The sequence below is a fragment of the Dioscorea cayenensis genome, chromosome 16, assembly GCF_009730915.1.
Source record: "Dioscorea cayenensis subsp. rotundata cultivar TDr96_F1 chromosome 16, TDr96_F1_v2_PseudoChromosome.rev07_lg8_w22 25.fasta, whole genome shotgun sequence".
Classification (NCBI taxonomy): Eukaryota; Viridiplantae; Streptophyta; class Magnoliopsida; order Dioscoreales; family Dioscoreaceae; genus Dioscorea; species Dioscorea cayenensis.
In genome coordinates, this window is record NC_052486.1 from 14,439,488 (window position 1) to 14,454,792 (window position 15,305).

General features: G+C 35.0%; 3 protein-coding genes across 3 annotated transcripts; 2 read left to right on the plus strand and 1 right to left on the minus strand.

Annotated features, from left to right (window-relative positions):
* Positions 1-424: 424 nt before the first annotated feature.
* LOC120278531 lies at positions 425-2,856 on the plus strand. Its single transcript, XM_039285304.1, has 4 exons — positions 425-1,280; positions 1,480-1,562; positions 1,663-2,493; positions 2,653-2,856. The coding sequence occupies exons 1-4, from the start codon at positions 425-427 to the stop codon at positions 2,854-2,856; spliced, it is 1,974 nt and encodes a 657-aa protein (XP_039141238.1).
* A 4,325-nt stretch (positions 2,857-7,181) lies between these two features.
* LOC120278533 (glutathione S-transferase T1-like) lies at positions 7,182-10,211 on the plus strand. Its single transcript, XM_039285305.1, has 7 exons — positions 7,182-7,267; positions 7,414-7,472; positions 7,664-7,763; positions 8,044-8,097; positions 8,656-8,735; positions 9,296-9,507; positions 9,780-10,211. Exons 1-7 carry the CDS (start codon positions 7,203-7,205, stop codon positions 9,990-9,992), a joined length of 783 nt encoding a protein of 260 aa, XP_039141239.1. The 5' UTR covers positions 7,182-7,202; the 3' UTR covers positions 9,993-10,211.
* A 720-nt stretch (positions 10,212-10,931) lies between these two features.
* On the minus strand, positions 10,932-12,255 carry LOC120278534 (proline dehydrogenase 2, mitochondrial-like; the record flags this gene model as incomplete). The annotated part of the gene is made up of 3 exons (XM_039285306.1): positions 10,932-11,178; positions 11,286-11,526; positions 11,607-12,255. Coding segments are annotated over 3 exons (939 nt in total), but the record flags the coding sequence as incomplete, so codon positions are not given.
* Positions 12,256-15,305: the final 3,050 nt, after the last annotated feature.

A 15,305-nucleotide genomic window follows, 5' to 3' on the forward strand; every position in this document is an offset into this window, starting at 1 on the left:
GTTCTTTCTATCTTTGACTGCCGTTTCTTTCTCCTTGATTGTAGTTGTTTCAGTTTTTCTTAGGTGAGAAAAGGTGTATAAATATATGAATAGAGAGAAGGGAAGAGGGGACTGACTCTCACTTTTCCTTCATCAATTCTCCGATTCTCTTCTTTTCTCTGGGCTGTTGCTTGAATGATCTCCAATTTTCCTGCAGCGAGTGCACGCTACCGGAAAAGGATGTGTTAACCTTGGAGAGTGACCGGAGTTTAGACTTGCACCAAGGGTCTACCGAAATCGTTCTTAAGGCAGTGATTAACCACGGCACATCCATTTGTTACTGGGCATTTTATTTATCTATTGCAATTTGTTTTCATTTCCTATTTTTGAAGTCTCAAATCTCTAGTTCTTTGCCAACACTTTAAGAACGATTCCTTTGTTTTCCATGGCTATTTCAGTAAACAAGACCCTACCTGATTTGTCGAAGCTGGAACCATTAGATGGAACTAACTATAAGCGTTGGTCCCAAAAATTGTTGATTTTCTTTGAACAGCTTGAGATTGATTATGTATTGTTTTCTGATTCCCTTTTCATTGAAACTGATACCAATGGAACCTCCTCAGACCCCCTTGCTACACCAATCACTACTCCTCCTATTGTTCAAACTAAGCAAGTGGATGAGGAATCAAAGAAAAAATATGAAAAAGACAACAAGACTGTTAGAGGACACCTACTAAACCACATGTCTAACCCTCTTTTTGATCTGTTTGTCACTCAAAAATCTGCCAAAGAGATTTGGAACCTGTTGGAAAAGAAATATGGTGCTGATGATGCAGGAAAAAGGAAGTACGTTGTGGGTAAATGGCTGCAATTTCAAATGATCGATGACAAACCAATTATGGAGCAAGTGCACATATATGAGAACTTGGCTGCAGATGTCCTCAATGAAGGGATGAAGATGTGTGAAATCCTGCAAGCAAATGTCCTTCTCGAAAAATTTCCACCTTCCTGGAGTGATTATAGGAACCAGCTCAAACATAAGAAAAAGGATCTTACATTGCAAGAACTTATTAGCCATATGAGGACTGAAGAAGCTAATCGCCTCAAAGATAAGCAAATCTCTTCTCTTGTTAATATTCCTAAAGCTAATCTTGTTGTTGCTAATGAATATTCAGCTAAAGAAACATTCAAGCATGGTCCTAAGAAAGGTCATTATCAAGGGAATCGCAAAAATGCGAGAACCCGGATCAACAAAGGTGGGAACAAGATTGAAAAAGAAAAAGACAAAGTTGCAGTGCTATGTATGTGGAAAAACTGGTCACAAAGCTTACCAATGTTACCAACGTCATGGGCAACAAAAGACTAATGAAAAACCTGATGGTAAAGCTGCAAATCAAGCAAACCTTATTGAATCGGATGAAATCATTGCTGCGATGAATTGTTGAAGCAAATCGGTTGAAAAACAAGGCTGATTGGGTGCTGACACCTGGGAGCCTCTAGACATTTCGCTTCAGCGAGGGATCCGTTTCTATGACTTTGAAGAGGCTCAGGATGGAGAATGTGTCTACATGGGCAACCAAAGTGTTGCTTTGAGTCCTCGATGAAAGGAAAGATTCATCTTAAACTCACTACGGGAAAACATTATCTTTAAACAATGTGCTTTTATGTTCCTTCTCTGCGTAGAAATTTAGTGTCGGTGCTTTTATTGAACAAGGTGGCTCGAAAATTGTGTTGGAAGCTGACAGAGTAGTTTTGACAAAAAATGGAGAATTCGTGGGGAAGGGATATCTGAATGAGGGTCTCTTTGTATTGAACATTGCTAATGGTAATTCTTCCTCTTCTGCTTATATTGTTGAATCTGTTAATTTATGGCATGGTAGACTTGGGCATGTGAACATAGCTTCTATTAAAAGACTTAAAAATCTAAACTTGATTCCTGCTGTGAATGTGAATGAGTTTTCAAAATGCTCTGTTTGTGTAGAAGCTAAATTTGCCAAGAAACCTTTTAAATCTGTTGAAAATAGGAATTCTAAATTATTAGAATTGATCCATACAGATTTGGCTGATTTCAAGAACACAATTAGCAAGGGAGGTAAAAAATATTATGTGACTTTTATAGATGACTTTTCTAGATATACCAAAGTTTATCTCCTAAGGTCAAAGGATGAGGCTGGTGAGATGTTCTTGAAATATAAAACAGAAGTGGAAAATCAATTGGATAGGAAAATAAAAAGAGTTAGATCCGATAGAGGAGGGGAATATAATACTGATTACCTTAAGGAATTCTGTGAAAAGAATGGGATTATACATGAACTTACTGCCCCCTATACACCCCAACAAAATGGCATAGCTGAGAGGAAAAAAATAGAACTCTTAAAAAATATGTTGAATGCTATGCTTATAAGTTCGAGTCTAGCGGATAATATGTGGGGAGGCAGTTCTTTTCGACTTGTTATATTCTTATGTGGGTTCCTCATAAAAGGTTGGAAAAAACCCCTTATGAATTATGGAAAGGTTTCTCTCCTAATCTAAAATTTCTAAGAGTATGGGGTGCCTTGCTAAAAGTTAGTTTTCCTTCTCCTAAAAGGACTAATATAGGATCTAAAAACATATGATCTCATGTTTATTGGCTATGCTCAAAAATTACTGCTTATAGATTTATGTCCTTAAAAGATGCTCCATTTCCCGAATCTCAGTGATGCGAAATTTTTTGAAAGTGAGTTTCCTTTGAAGAAATCCAATACTAACATTGATTACGTGTCTTTGAATGATACTAGTATGCCTCTGTCTTTGCCTAGTTCTTCCTTTGATAATGAGTATGTTGATAATCTTAGATGTAGTAAAAAGGCAAAAGAACCGAAAAAGTTTTTGAGCTGATTTTATTACTTCATTCTTGATTGAAAATTCTGATAAAATAAATGAACATGTGGTGACTGCTTTGTTGATTGAAGAAGACCCAAAAACTTATGAAGAAGCAATAACATCTTTAGATAGTAGCTCTTGGAAAGATGCTATAAAAAGTGAACTAGATTCCATTGTGTTGAATCATACATGGGACTTAGTAAACTTACCTAAAGGATCTAAACCTATCAAAAGCAAATGGATCTTCAGAAAGAAAATGAGGCCTGATGGTACTATTGATAAGTTCAAAGCTAGGCTTGTGGTAGTAGGATATACCCAAAGGAAAGACATTGACTATTTTGATACTTATTCTCCTGTGACTAAAATTGCTACCATTAGATCTTTAGTTGCCTTGGCTGCAATTTATAATTTAGTTGTGCATCAAATGGATGTCAAAACAGCCTTTTTAAATGGAGATTTAGAGGAGGAAATATACATGGAGCAACCAGAGGGTTTTGTGTTTAAAGGTCAAGAGGATAAAGTGTGTAAACTTAGAAAATCCTTGTATGGTCTTAAACAAGCTCCAAAACAATGGTATCAGAAATTTGATCACATTTTGGTTACCAATGGATTTGTTGTCAATGCCTCTGATTCATGTCTTTATTCAAAAATGTTTGGATTAGATTGTGTGATTATATGTTTGTATGTGGATGACATGTTAATCTTTGGTTCTAATTTCAATGTTGTCAGTGAGACTAAGAAGTTCTTGTCTTCTCAGTTTGATATGAAAGATTTAGGAGAAGTTGATGTGATCTTAGGGGTTAAACTAATGAAAACAGAACATGGTTTTTCAATGTGTCAATCTCATTATATAGAGAAAATGTTGAAAAGATTCAGCTGTTTTGAAGTGTTACCTGTAAGAACTCCCTATGATCCCAGTATACACCTAAAAAAGAATAAAGGTGTTAGTGTTTCTCAATCTGAATATGCTAAAATCATAGGTTGTGTGATGTTCCTCATGAACTATACACGTCCTGACATAGCCTATGCAGTTAGTAGATTGAGTCGTTACACTCACAATCCTAGTATTGAACATTGGAATGCACTTTATCGATTGCTTAAATATTTGAAAGGAACCTTGGATTGGGGTTTACATTTTAATAAATTTCCCGCTGTTTTGGAGGGATTTTGTGATGCGAACTGGGTAACTGATAATGATCAAGTAAGTTCAACTAGTGGTTATGTTTTCACCTTAGGTGGAGGAGCTATTTCTTGGAAATCTGCTAAACAGACATGTATTGCTCGTTCCACCATGGAATCTGAATTCATCGCCCTTGAGTTAGCAGGTCAAGAGGCAGAATGGTTGAAGAACCTATTGGCAGATGTGCCATTGTGGGGAAAATCAAATGTTCCAATCTTCCTTCATTGTGATTCTCAGGCAGCTATTGCAATTGCCAAGAACAGTGTGTATAATGGTAAGAGAAGACATATTCGCATCAGACATAGTGCGGTTAAACAAATGCTGAGGACAGGTATAATTTCATTGGATTATGTAAAATCTGAAAGAAATCTGGCTGACCCTCTTACAAAAGGTCTAACCAGGAAATTGGTTTTGGATTCCTCTAGAGGGATGGGTCTTAAGCCTTGTGTTTAATGGGAAATGTGGTGGATACCTTCTTTTGAGGTCAAACGAAACCACATTGATCCCTAATATTATGAGCCATTGGCTCTTATGTGAAACCATAGCCCTTTTGGTGGGTGGTCCAGTAGACATGGACTTGATGGTTTGACCTGGTAATGCCTAGATTAAGCACACGTTGCTATTAATGGATCCATAGCCTTCTATGGTGGTGCTATAGAGAAGCACTTGATGGATTCATCTATGTGGGTATGGAGTCTCAGCCACATCATATGGAAGACAAGGGATTGTCTTTTCTAGAGCATTCATCAGCCCTCTCAAAAGTACGTACATGGTCTTGTTACGAGTGCTAAAATGTCTATCATGCGGGATCATTTAAGCATAAAGGTTTATTGTGTGTTGTGGGGGTCTCAAACAAAAATCCATCAAGTTCAAGAGTTCTTCACTTCATGGATTTATTTGTTGCCTCACTTCACTATGTGTCAATTCAATCGGAAGAAATTGATGCTTAAGCAATTGACCTTGTCACTTTGCCTGGATCTTTTTGTTTCTTTGCATGCCATTTGTGGGGGATTGTAGGAAATGGCAGCAGTTACAATTCCTTTTTGCTGGCAATAAATCCTTTCCATTGAATTTTCCGTTTCTCTTGCCATTGAATTTATCATTTCCTTTTCCGGTTCTTTTCTATCTTTTGGTACCCGCTGCTTTTCTCCTTGATTGTAGTTGTTTCAGTTTTTCTTAGGTGAGAAAAGGTGTATAAATATATGAATAGAGAGAAGGGAAGAGGGGACTGACTCTCACTTTTCCTTCATCAATTCTCCGATTCTCTTCTTTTCTCTGGGCTGTTGCTTGAATGATCTCCAATTTTCCTGCAGCGAGTGCACGCTACCGGAAAAGGATGTGTTAACCTTGGAGAGCGACCGGAGTTTAGACTTGCACCAAGGGTCTACCGAAATCGTTCTTAAGGCAGTGATTAACCACGGCACATCCATTTGTTACTGGGCATTTTATTTGTCTATTGCAATTTGTTTTCATTTCCTATTTTTGAAGTCTCAAATCTCTAGTTCTTTGCCAACAAACAGCATTAAAGGACCAGCACTTGGCCTTCCATTGAATCCAAAAGCCGCAAAGGAAGCTGAGAAAATTCTGGGCTCATCTCTTGCAAAAATTGAGACAATTTGGCTCAAAGGAAATGCAAAATTTTTGCTAGGGAGTTCTCGGCCATCTATTGCAGATCTCAGTCTTGTTTGTGAGATAATGCAACTAGACGTTAGTTTACTTAACACAATAACTTCAAGCATTCACTTATTATTTAGACCTTATGAGATAATTTGATTTGCATTCCGTAATGCCACACTTAAAAAGCAGTTTTGGATTGCGTTTTAGTTGTACATTGCTTATGAAATTTATTACTTCTTTTATCAATATAATCAACCAGACTAGTCCAACCTCTAGATGTTAGATGACTTTTTATCCTGCTTCACTTTCCATAAGCTATCATGTCCTTGATCAAATCAAGTTGATCTTATCCAAGCTATTTTTCTGTGCCAGTGTTACATTTTTAGAGTTGCATACATCTTTCTGTGATGCCTGTCAAAATTTTGATAAAGGCTTTTATTCTGTTTGATAAATTTGTTTTGTTTTCCTCCAATTTTTGACCCAGATTTTGGATGAGAAAGATCATGAGAGAATATTAGACCGCCATGGAAGAATTCTGGAATGAGTTGGAAATGTGAAAGCTGCAACAAGTCCTCATTTTGAAGAAATACATGCAGTCCTTAAAGATCATCAGTGAGTGATAAGATTATGACATCCTTCACAGAAGGCAAACTTCCATCAAAGCTTTAACATTTTCTGTCAAATTAATTTCTTGCAATGTACTATTGATAATGGTATGATACTGTTGTATCAAACAAAGACAAAAGAAGATGTTTAGATTCTTAAAGATAAATGGCACCAACAAGCACTCAATGGAGCATTTCAAAAGATACTTAGGTCCAAAACAGGGGAAGATGTTCAAATTTTTTAATATCACTACTAGGAGTAGCCATAGGTGCATCAGTTCACAATAAGTCTCTACTAAAACAGATTTTAATTCATGTATAGATGGCTTTGAAAAAACAAACAAGTTCCAAATAAAAAAGATTTTCTTAAATATGTTCACATCTAGAGTACTATTATCTCCCACAACGGTTGAGATTAATGACTTATCCACATTATTAAAAAAACTGATTTTATTGTTTACTATGGATTATCAAATGGTATAAAATAAATATGTTATATACATATATATATATATATATATATATATTTCACTTTCATATATAGCTATTTATGAAACAAGTATATATTTTAAAAATATTTTTTTATCTATATACCTATTTTATTTATAAACTTTAAAAATACTAAAAAAAAAAAATCCAATATTCAAAGGTGATAATTCTTTCCCTTACAAAGAGAGATAAGCTCCCTTTACCATAATGGTTGAAATGAGTAATTCGTACTTCTTAAAAGAATAAAAAATAAATAATTAGCTCAAAGTAATTTAGTGAGGAGAATAAAAAATCTCAGTTTTGTGTTATTTTTTTCTAAGGTGGACAGTACATCAACAATGGTAAAGATATTGTGTAATTTTGAATTTTTTAGGGGGTATATCTGTAAAATAAATTCCTACATAATAAAACAGAACTAGTGGTTCTGTAGCAGACTGGAAAGAGAGAGAGAGTGTGTGTGTGTGTGTGTGATGAAGCTGAAGGTGTACACCGATCGGATGTCGCAGCCATCGCGTGCGATCATAATATTTTGCAAGTAATTATTGAAAATTTTCGAATTCGTCATCTGGCTTTTATGTTTAGTTTGTTATTTTAGTGATTTTTGTTCATAATTTTCAAGGAATTTGCCTTACTAGTGTGATTTTGTTGAGCTGAGTTAGGGTCTGTTGATTTGGATTTTAGGATGAACCGGATTGATTTCGAGGAGGTGAGGATTGATCTTAGCAAGGCCCAGCAACGAAGTCCTGAATTCCAAAGGTCTTTGATTGTTAAATTCCTTTCTTTTTCTTTTGTTTGAATTCTTTGTTGAGGTTTTTAATCTCTTGAGATGTTTGTAGAAAAGCGTGAAAGTTGTTTCGAAACGTATTGAAATTTGTGGAATTGGATCCTCTCATCTTGCTTATCCAAAGATCAAATTTTGTCTTGTTTTCAGGGGAAATATTGTTTGTTGATTGTGCTGTGCTTTTTGCAGAAATAAATCCGATGAGACAAGTTCCGGCTATTGTTGATGGAAGGTTTAAGCTGTTTGAGAGGTAATTCCAAGTTTTCTTTTGATTTTTGTTGCCTTCTGTTTTGTTCATCTAATTGAAAGTTAAAGCTTTCAAAACAATTCATTTATGATTTCACTATTGTCATTAAGAAGAAATTGGGTATTGTGATCATTCCTTGATGTTTCATTCTTATTTTGTTGATAGTTTTAAATCAATACACACTGGTTGACTTCTGTAGAAGATTTTTTTTTTTTTTTTATTTCTGCTGTGTTAGTTGTGATGCTGACTTTATTATTCCTTGTATTCCATTGTTTATGAACAGTCATGCAATTCTGAGGTACCTGGTTTGTACATTCCCAGGAGTTCCGGACCACTGGTAATTTTGCATTTGTTGTCTTAATTGGTTCTTTTTTCGTCTTTGTTTAAAAGATTATTATAATAATTATGATTGCAAGCTTGCAAACTATGAAGCTTGACATTGCTACATAAATTGATTTTAATGGCATTCGTGGCAAGAACTAGAATATGATCTTGCATGAATCTGGATGTCTTGTAGATTTAGCTATGGAAATAGTCCCTCTTGCAGTTTTAGATGTGGAAATAGTCCCTCTCTTTACGAATTTTTAGGATCAAATTAATAATGTTTTAATGATTCATGTGGTCATCAATGTCTCCTACCATGGCCTCTTGTATAAAATTGTGATTGGTTAATGTGCTGAAATAAGCAAGGGAAGAAATCTGAGTGATGCCTTTCTGTTTACTGCTGAATTGGAGAACCAAGCCAGAGTGACATGTTTTCAACCATTCTTGTTGGCTGATTTTTTATCAAGGGTGGTTTTTGGCCCCACCAGTATAATACATTCTTTTTTTTATCGTTCTTCGCCTTTTGGAGTTTATGAGCTTATTTAATGGATATCTGTAACCTTGTTGTTAGGTATCCTGCCGATGTTTCTAACAGAGCCAGAATTGAGGCAATCTTGGATTGGCATCATTCAAACCTACGGCGTGGTTCAGGTACTAGAATATTTCAGTAATATCTAATTAACAACCTATACATCGTGGACAAACATAAAAGCAGTTAAGTAGCCATTCAATCCTCTCTCGAAGTATAATTTAGACCTCAAGAACTCAGTTTCTGTTTTCGAGCATTCAACTTTTACTGCTGAAATGTAGAAAACCTATGAAACCTTCATATACTTTTGATCACAAATATCAGTTAGCTGGTATATTTTCTAAACAAATCATCATTATGTGCTCCATGTTGAATACCGTTGTATGTATTAAGCACCCATATCCATATGCTATTTGACAATGGATTTGTAACATTAGCAAAGTTTTTGTGCTATTATGATGTCTTTTTTTTTCTATGAATCATGCTTTATATATGATTTCAATGCACAGATACTCAATGAGTGGCTTGAAATTATATGTTGTATTAGGCTCCATGGTGGCAGTTTTTATATTTATTGTTAATATAAATTCATGCTCCTCCAATTATTTAAAAAAAAAATCCCATTTAAAGGTGGGTAAGGTCATCTTAGAGGGCTTATAAGATTCACTGTCTTCCTATGCAGCCTCCCTTGTTTTTAACAGTGTATTGGCACCAAAATTTGGTCTTCCATTAAATCTGGAAGCAGCAAAGGAAGCAGAGAAAATTCTGGACTCATCTATCTCAAAAATCGAAGGCATTTGGCTTAAAGGGAAACTTCGAAGTTCTTGTTGGGAAATTTTTCAACCCTCTATTGCAGACCCTCAGCCCTCGCTTTGTGAGATAATGCAATTGGAGGTTAGTTTATCAAGCATTCACTTATTGTTAAAACATCCCTGAGATTATTCAGCATGAGTTCCTTGTTGCTACTATGCGATTACTAAAATTACTTTTATCCATCACCGCATCATTTGAGCCTTGTTATTCTTTTTCTTTGTTTGATGTTACAATATTTTGAGAATCAATATCAAACTTCAAATTTACATTCAATATAATTTTTAAAAAAAATTGATGAGTGTTGTCACACTGGGGTTATTAATTAAATTATTTATTTTTCATTCTTCGTGCAGCTTTTGGACAAAAAGGATCGGGAGAGAATATTAAATCCACATAAAAAGATCCTACAATGGATCGAAAATGTTAAAGTTGCAACGAATCCTCATTTTGAAGAAGTACATGCAGTATTGTACAAAGTCAGAGCGAAATTACACAGTAATCCATCATCAATTAGTGGTGAGTCTATAAAGTCTGGCCCAAAAGTTAAACTGTCACCAAAGCTTTGATAATTTCCAATGAATCATGTTCCTAAAATGTAATACCAATAACAATATGTTTCTAATGTATCGACGGTGTCAATGTTGCATGACCGAACCCTTTTTGCATAAAAAATGAATGATTTATAATATTTAGTTCATGAATTTCTACGTCTCATGTTATTCAGTAATAAAGTTTGACATATAAACTATAAAGCTTGTTAGCTACCATCAAGCTAACTTGTTTGATAATGTATGCTTCTAATGACATGCTTCCATTGATGAAACTCTGTTTATTATCATTTAGTTTTGCATTATCTGTCCTCTGTTAATGGGAATGCGCTTAGTTTCAATTACTTTGCAGCAAATGATTCAAATTTATATTATGGTTACCAGTGGAGAGTCTCTGAACTCTAAAGCATTTAGTTGTCCTTTTAGTAGTTATAATTATATTAACAGAGAAAATGACATTAGAGTAACTAATATTCTGCGTTAGTAAGTTAATTTATGTTTGGTTGGAATTAAGAAGTACCAAAATCTTGTTGATTGGTTTGTTTATAGAATGCCTGTTTAAAAATAAATTAATTCAGGTCAAGGGGCATACTAAACTAAGTTTTAACTCAAAATTCATTGGTTTGTAAATATAAGTATGACAACTCTGGGTTTATTTATGTGGTTGGTTTGCACTAACTGATGATTAAGTATCCTATATATGTAGGGTCAAATAATAGGAATAAGGTGGTTACAATGTCTAAAGATGGTATTCTTTCCCTTAAAAAAGAACAAAGACAGCCAATATCTCACATGATACCATACCCCCTATTAAAGGATAAGTTATTAAATCAATAGTTATCAGGTATAATAGAAGTTCCTTTTTTAGAAAATCATATCTTTGTTCATGTGAGCACTGTCCCACATGCATCTACAATGTCCAAAAACACACAGAAGTGTTTGCTGATCTTGCAACTCTGAGATAATATTGATAAAAGGTACATTATTAGTATCCAAATTCAGTGGAAAATGGACAGAGTGCATGAACCAGACAGAGTACACAAACAACATTTATATCTTTCTGTCCATATATTTCTTTTTTTTTAGTCAGATTAATGCACATGTACATGCAATTCTGCTTGTTATTATACTGTATCATAATTACCTATTGCGCATTCATCCCCTTCCTGAAAGCATTGTCTTTATTCTTCTCTTTATCTCTTTCCTGGAAAATAAAAACATATACAGAATAAGAAAAACATAAAAACCATGCTGATAAATGTATAGATGATGATGTTTATTTTTTATTAATTTCATTTTGAATTGTACCACCTCATGAGTTGCCTGTCCAAAGTGGAAGCAGAGAGGAAACCTCTGTTCTCCTCAGCCCTGCGGAGAAGGTAAGGGATGACTTGATCCACAGGTCCAAAAGGCAAGTACTTACTAACTTGGAAACCAGCATTACTCAATCCTATTGACAGTGCTTCAGCCATTCCTTTCAGCTGTGCAAATTGCAGTTTCTGATCTCCTTTATCAATCCCCAATTCTTCAGCTTTTGCTGCTGCAAATTTTCCTATATACCACTGATAACATTAAGTTAATCGAACTCAGATAGCATGTGTTCTGGTTTTGGTAAAAAGAGATCTTAATTACCTGAGTTAAAATTATGTGTGGCAAGCACAACAGAACCAGACCCACTGACAACCTTTCCAAGCATGAAGGAGGTGCAGTCATTGTAACATGCATGTGTTTTTTCTATACTGCTGTGAATGGGTGAAGCTGCACCTAATGATGAAGCAAGTTCTGTTTCTTTTGTTAAGTAAGCACCTCTGACCAACTTGAAACCTATAGAAATTCTCTCCTTCTCAGCAGCCTCCACTGCAAGCATCAACCTCTCTTTGGCATCCCTTAAGTAGGCCTGAATTGTACCGTAAACGATAGGCCGGTCATTGTGGTTGAACCTGAGCATTGCTGAGTATGTTAAGTAGTCAATAGCTGGTTGCACTGAGGTGTACTCTGCATCAATGAGTAGAGGGACATTGAAGTCACTGCATCTCTGGGAGAGGGTGGTTAGTCTTTCTTCGGCAAGCCGGAGGTCTTGTTCTTCGGTTTCTGATAAAGGTGGAGGAGAGGAAGGGGTGTGGTAGAGAGGGCTGGAAGGTGAGAGGATTGGAAGAGAGTGTGACTTCCATGGGAGGTCTGTTGTTTTCTTCTTCTGCTCCCATCTTAGTAAATCACTCACTCTTTCAAGCAATGTTATTGGGCATATTGCTGTAATCTTGACACATGCAAAGCTCACCTGTTACAACATCAGAATTAATCATATGAAGATATAATTATTACCAAAAAATTTGAAATTTAGGATTTTATTAACTTGTTTACTTGCTGTCAAGATTGGAATTATAAATTCACTAATGAAAAAGAGATGCTTTCGGGGTACTTTTGGCGACATTTGCTATATATAACTGATGTATAACTAGTGCTAAATTTGGCTCCACATTCTAGTTCTATGGTTATTAAAAATGGTATTAAAAAAGTTTATTCTCCACCAATGACTGAGATGTGACCAAAGTTCAAATGGCATTTGGGGAGCTTTTTTAATGTTAAAAAGGGGAGAACTTTTGGGTTGCGTATCACACTATAAACACCCTTAATTAGTCAAATACATGGATAGGGATGTAGAAGTAGAACATATAACATATTTATATATATATGATGTGACAAGAATATCAACTTCCTTGTTAATGTGTTTAAATTTAGGAAATTAGTGCCATCAAGCGGGAATCACAAATTTCTTTTCTTTGAATAATCTAAAATTTATTTATAATCTCTTAAAATTTTCAACTTTGCTTGTGAACTCTCCAACTTCCACTAGATAAAAGTGGTTTATCCATTTATATATATATATAAAAAAAAAATTTAATGTGATCCTAAATATTACTTCGACAATATATATATATAAATTCATTTTGATCTCGTAGCCTTGAAAACCAACTTTCTATCCACCCTATAATAAAAGAGTTAAAACTGCATTTCTCTCCCAATTTAAATATCCCATCACTTATCTTCATTTATATAAAAAAATCTTGCATAATAACTCAAAAAGATTATTGTTATAATATCATTCTTTCAAAAAAAAAAAAAAGAAAAATATTGTTTTATAAAAAAAGAAAAAACCAAAATATTTGGACAAATTTTTGAATTATACCACGTAGACATCCTTGGATTATGCCAAGCTGCCATGTTTGAATTATACTTGTGGCATATATTTGAATTATGCCAAGCCGGCATTTTTGATTATCCAAGGAACATCAATAAGTGATAGACATTTTTTCTGATCAAAATAGGCTTAGTTTTTAATTACAAAATTATATATTCTGAGATGCAACCCATGAGACTTTTTTTTTTTATTTTTATTTATTTTGGAGGTAGTTGGGTTTCTCTGATTATATTGTATAAATTGGACAAATTTGCCATGAAAATTGAAAAGCCTTTCCTCTGATTGTTCATGTCTTTCTTGACTTTTGATCACTCATCACATTACTCTTTCAAAAAATTATTATGCTGGACCCACACGCATAGAATTTTCCACACAAAGGCGGACTTATATATATAAAGAGATAATGCGAGAGAGGGGGAATCAGAAAAATTATTACACATATCTTTGAAAAGACAAATGCTTAGTATGGGAGTGATGAAGAAACATTTTCAATTAGCTCTACTACTGTTTTGCCTTCTCTGCTTGGAACTTGCTGCCTTTTGCAATTGTGGTGGTGGTGGTTCCATTTGCAGAGAAATAGAAAGGAAGGCACTTGCTGATTTCAAAAATGGCCTTGAAGATCCCAATGGATGTCTCTCTTCTTGGATTGGCTTTGACTGTTGCTCTTGGACAGGCGTACAATGCCACAACTACACTGGGCACGTTATAAGGCTTGATGTCCACAACTTGGGAGGTGAGATCCGGCCTTCTTTGCTTGTTTTGAATCACTTAAGATATTTGGATCTTAGTGATAACTTTTTTATACATACTAGAATTCCAACTTTCTTGGGTTCACTGGCAAGTCTTCAATATCTTGACCTTTCTTCTGCTGGCTTCATTGGGCGTGTCCCACACCAACTTGGTAATCTGTCTCGCTTGCAGTACCTTGATCTTTCATTTAATTCTGTTGATATGGTTGGAAGCCATTGGCTCACAAATCTTTCTTCTCTTCAATGTTTGAATTTGACTGGTGTCAATCTTTCCAAGGCAAAAAATGTGCTCAAATCACTGAATACCCTTCCTTTGATATCTGAGATAAACTTATATGCTTGTGAGCTTCACGTCCCTCTTTCACTTGGTGTTGAAATTAACTTTACAAATCTTCGATTCCTTGATCTTTCCTCCAATGGCATTAACTCCACCATGCCTCAATGGTTGTTCAAGTTGAGTGGCCTTGAGTATCTTCATCTTCATGATAATAATTTTCAGGACCTTATCCCTTCCGATATTGGGAAACTTACTTCTCTTAGGGTCCTTGATCTCTCATATAATGGTGTCCTAAGTGTTGGACTGCCAACTACGTTGGGGAAACTCTGTAACTTGAGCAAACTATATCTCTCGGAAAATAAATATTTCTCTGGTGATCTTAATAGATTCGGAGAAATATTTTCCGGGTGCTTGAAAAACAGTTTAGAGGAGTTGTATTGGAGTAATGCATCACTCAGTGGGCCATTGCCAAGTTGGTTGTGGAACCTTAAGTCTCTTAAGACTCTTGATCTTTTTTCTAATAATTGCAATGGAACTATTCCAAAATATTTGGGACAATTATTACCAGAGCTGGACATGTTGGACCTTTCTTATAATAATATAGCAGTGAGACCCGATTGGGTTCCTCCACCTAAACTAAAATATTTGCATATGAACAATTGCAAAGTGGGCCCGAGATTTCCATCATGGCTTCAGAATTTGAAAATTTTGTCTTCACTTAGAATGTCAAATGCAAGTATTGCTGATACATTGCCACTATGGTTTTGGAACATCTCTTTGGATATTGCAGATATAGATTTATCACACAATGAAATCAAAGGCAAGCTACCAGAAGTTTCGTCAAAATTACCCAATCTTCAATTTTTAGATTTAAGTCATAATTATTTGGAAGGACAGTTGCCACAATTTTCATCAAATCTAGTAGATTTTGATCAGACGCATGGCTTATTCTCAAGGTCCACTTTCTCTAATACAAGTATTATAGTGCCAAGTTTGTCGAAATTGTATATTTCTTCAAACAAAATAACAGGAAGTATCCCTAGTTCATTATGTGAACTAAATTATTTGTACATCCTCGACCTCTCAAAGAATATGATTGAAGGAGT